Here is a 3126-nt window from a genome sequence, read left to right as displayed (position 1 = left end):
GACTCATGCTCGGAAGCTTCTGTTTCTGCACCTGTGTACTGGATGACAAAACGACATTTGCTGTATGATTTGATGTTGGATATCATCTTACCACATAGGTTGATGAGTTTCATGTCACGTGCCGAGTAGAGAATGGTCGTGTTGTTCAGCTTGGATGGCTTTTCAGGCTCCGTTCGGTCCTTGTTTTCCTTCTCGTAGTCATCTAGAAAAAAATTATGATGCCAAACCTTAAGTACAATGAAATTGTTACTTTTTCAATTGAAAAATTCTATTAATTGTACTTTTGAATTAATTATTTTTGAATTAATTGTACTGTATTTAATTCCATTAAATTTCCAGTATTTTAATTAATATTGACAGTTAGATAAATTTTTACTTGATCAAGTCGCCTTTTATCATTGCCGTTTTTTTCATGGAAGCTTTTTATATTTTCTGTTCTAATTGTTACAAACTAAAAATAGAAGTACCTTCATAAACTAGGAAGTTTTTATCAAGCAAAAATTAAGAAGGGTATAGGTTTAATGTACTATTCTGCAGTAAAATACGCAAAAACTACCGGTGTAAATAGAAGTTCAACTTACTGATCATTGTCAATGCACTCATGAAGAACCCGAACCCAGACCCTCCTGCAATCAGCACCAGGTGTTCATAAGAGTGATATGCAGTTCCGATAACATAGAACGACGACCTATATGGACCATATGAGGTCAGTTCAAACTCATTATTAGGAGCTTCTACCGCGAAAATTGCAGTTTTTCCCGTGATCTGAATTGCGGTGCTCTGATTTTCTTTCTCGTGCTTTGCTGAATCAAGGTGAGAAATATCTTGATTTTCAATTTCAGATTTTAGAGGAATATTTTGAGTTTTCTGTGTTTCCGGCTGTCTTTCTTTTTGATCTTCATTGCTTAATTCCCCTTTTTCCGATAAGGTTTTGTTTTCTTTCGGATCATTATTTTCATTTTCTTTTAGTTTCTGATCAGATGTTGCCTCAAAATAAGTGTTGGAGTTTGAGGCCACTTGCAAGTCGTCCTCATAAGTCGGGTTGTTAACGCCTTCGCTGATATTGTATAGTTCCGTTTCCTTGAATTCATGACGAAGTGTGATGATGCCAGAACTTTTAAGCGCTTTTTGTTTTTTAAAAGGCTTCGGACCTTCAATTCCCCTGGAAAAATAAATAGGTAAAACTAAATTCAGGACTGATTGAATTACCTGGTAATTTCGGAAGCACCATTTTTTTCAACTTCTTAGATCGCTATAGACTGTGTATCATTTTTAGCAGTGGCTGTGTAATTAGATTATAGAGTAGATTATTATTAAATTGAAACATGTTGAATTAAGTCCCAAAAAATCTCGAAATCATCAAAATGAATCAACAAACTGTTACTGCCAATAAGTTTACCTGTTCATGAGCCACAGAGACCACGAGTGTCGATTTTTATTATTTGTCTTAATCACGAATCCAACATTCCACAAATGGCGAGTCGACTCGTCCCAGTTCTGGAACGAAGTATAAGGATGGGCTCTCTGGAACATCGGGTCGCCCCTACTTTTCTTTGGAATCCGATGAAGCAGCCAGTAGTTGTCCCCACACCCTTGACCTCTGTAGGGTAATTTGGGCACCCAACCATACAAAACAAAGCAGGAATCAGAAACTCTTTCAACTTTTTGAACTTTAAATGTGTTCACGCGGTAAATGAACATCGAAAAAAGTCGGTCAATACAGTAGAGAATGATGAAGGGTAAATTGAACCTCCAGCATAGAGGGTGCGAGTTCTTACGAAGCATATCCCACATGAAGGCGAAGCCGGCGAATCCGTGAATCGCCATCGCAACTGAATAACTCTTATACAACATCCAATCGGCGCGACTTAGCGGCATCATTATAACGAAACATAATACCGAAAGAACGAGTCGGAAAATCTCGTCAACTGTGAAATAAATTTCAGTATCAGTTATGTAAGACTTGAACTTCCGCACGCAAGGGTCCCACCAGTCGTCAAAATTGAACCCGTTGGTCATAAGTTTCATAGGTGTCCCGTCAATAATTGTCGGCAGAAAGATCAAAGCTGTATGAATGACGACAACAAATCCGTTTAACCAAATGCCGGCAAACTTATGGATTTGTAAATGAGAATGACGAACGTCCGAATCGATAAATGAAGACAAAGCTTCGTCCAGAAAATTAGGAATCATCCACATAACCGTTACAAAACTCATGTTAAGCGAGACTATAAGGGTTCGCGCAGTTATAATCCAAAACCAGTTAGTTAACCAGTCGCCCAATTTACTATCCGAAGGCGGAATGAACTTCCTTGACCCCCGGTCAAGTAACAGATCGCCATCAGTCGCAGTTGTCCAAAGTCGATCACCAACTGTGACGAAAAGACAGAAAATTGATAGAGCCCAAAAAAGGGCGTGATAAGTAACTCTCCTCGGAATCCAATTTCGCCAGTTTTTCACCATCCAGATAATTTTCCGAAACGGGTTGCATTTACAAAGGGAGGTTAGAAATTTCATTTTTGATAGATTGGGAAAAAAACCACGAAAAGTATAAACGAAAGGCGGTGCGGTTAACAATTAAGTAAAAAGTTTAGATTACAAAAGAGAACTTCAAACCACCTGAAAGCGTCAAATTTATTCTCGCGGTATTTGAGATTACTTCACATGTCTATAGAATAAAAAAATTTCTGAAGCAATTTTTGACTATAGATTTAACGTAGAATGTCACTGAGTACAATTAAATCATAAACCAAACATCTATTCATTAAACAGTGTAGTTTACTTCGATGGTAAAAATCAGTCTAATTTTACTAACATTTGAGGTCGCGCATTTTTTGTTTCTGCTACAACTAATAAATTGAGTCGCCATTCCATTAACATGACGACTAATACCATTATTAAAAATAGAACGCTAAAATGATAAAAACCAGTCGCCTGAGTATTATAGCCTTTGCTTTTCAAATATAAATCGTTTAACAAAGACTCAATTTCAAGGGCGGATTAAACAGGAAAGTTTCGTACGAAAAACAGGTTTTAACTAACTCCGCCGAAAAATGATTTTTATCGGCAGGTTTTAACCGGCAGGCACGAATAATGATATTATTTATAAATTAATAGCCTAAGCTA

General features: G+C 37.1%; 1 protein-coding gene across 1 annotated transcript in view; it reads right to left on the bottom strand.

Annotated features, from left to right (window-relative positions):
- Positions 1-2910, bottom strand: part of LOC134846672 (uncharacterized) — a 6056-nt gene extending 3146 nt beyond the window's left edge. Inside the window, exons 1-3 of the mRNA XM_063864057.1 lie at positions 1400-2910; positions 582-1162; positions 4-202 (exon numbers count right to left, since the gene is read on the bottom strand). Of these exons, the coding sequence (XP_063720127.1) occupies positions 4-202; positions 582-1162; positions 1400-2517 (1898 nt within the window). The 5' untranslated portion in view covers positions 2518-2910. The remainder of the gene's footprint in view (positions 1-3; positions 203-581; positions 1163-1399) is intronic.
- Between the last annotated feature and the right edge of the window lie 216 nt (positions 2911-3126).

Source organism: Symsagittifera roscoffensis, chromosome 5 (assembly GCF_963678635.1).
Source record: "Symsagittifera roscoffensis chromosome 5, txSymRosc1.1, whole genome shotgun sequence".
NCBI lineage: Eukaryota > Metazoa > Xenacoelomorpha > Acoela > Convolutidae > Symsagittifera > Symsagittifera roscoffensis.
This window is presented reverse-complemented; position numbering and strand designations above follow the sequence as displayed.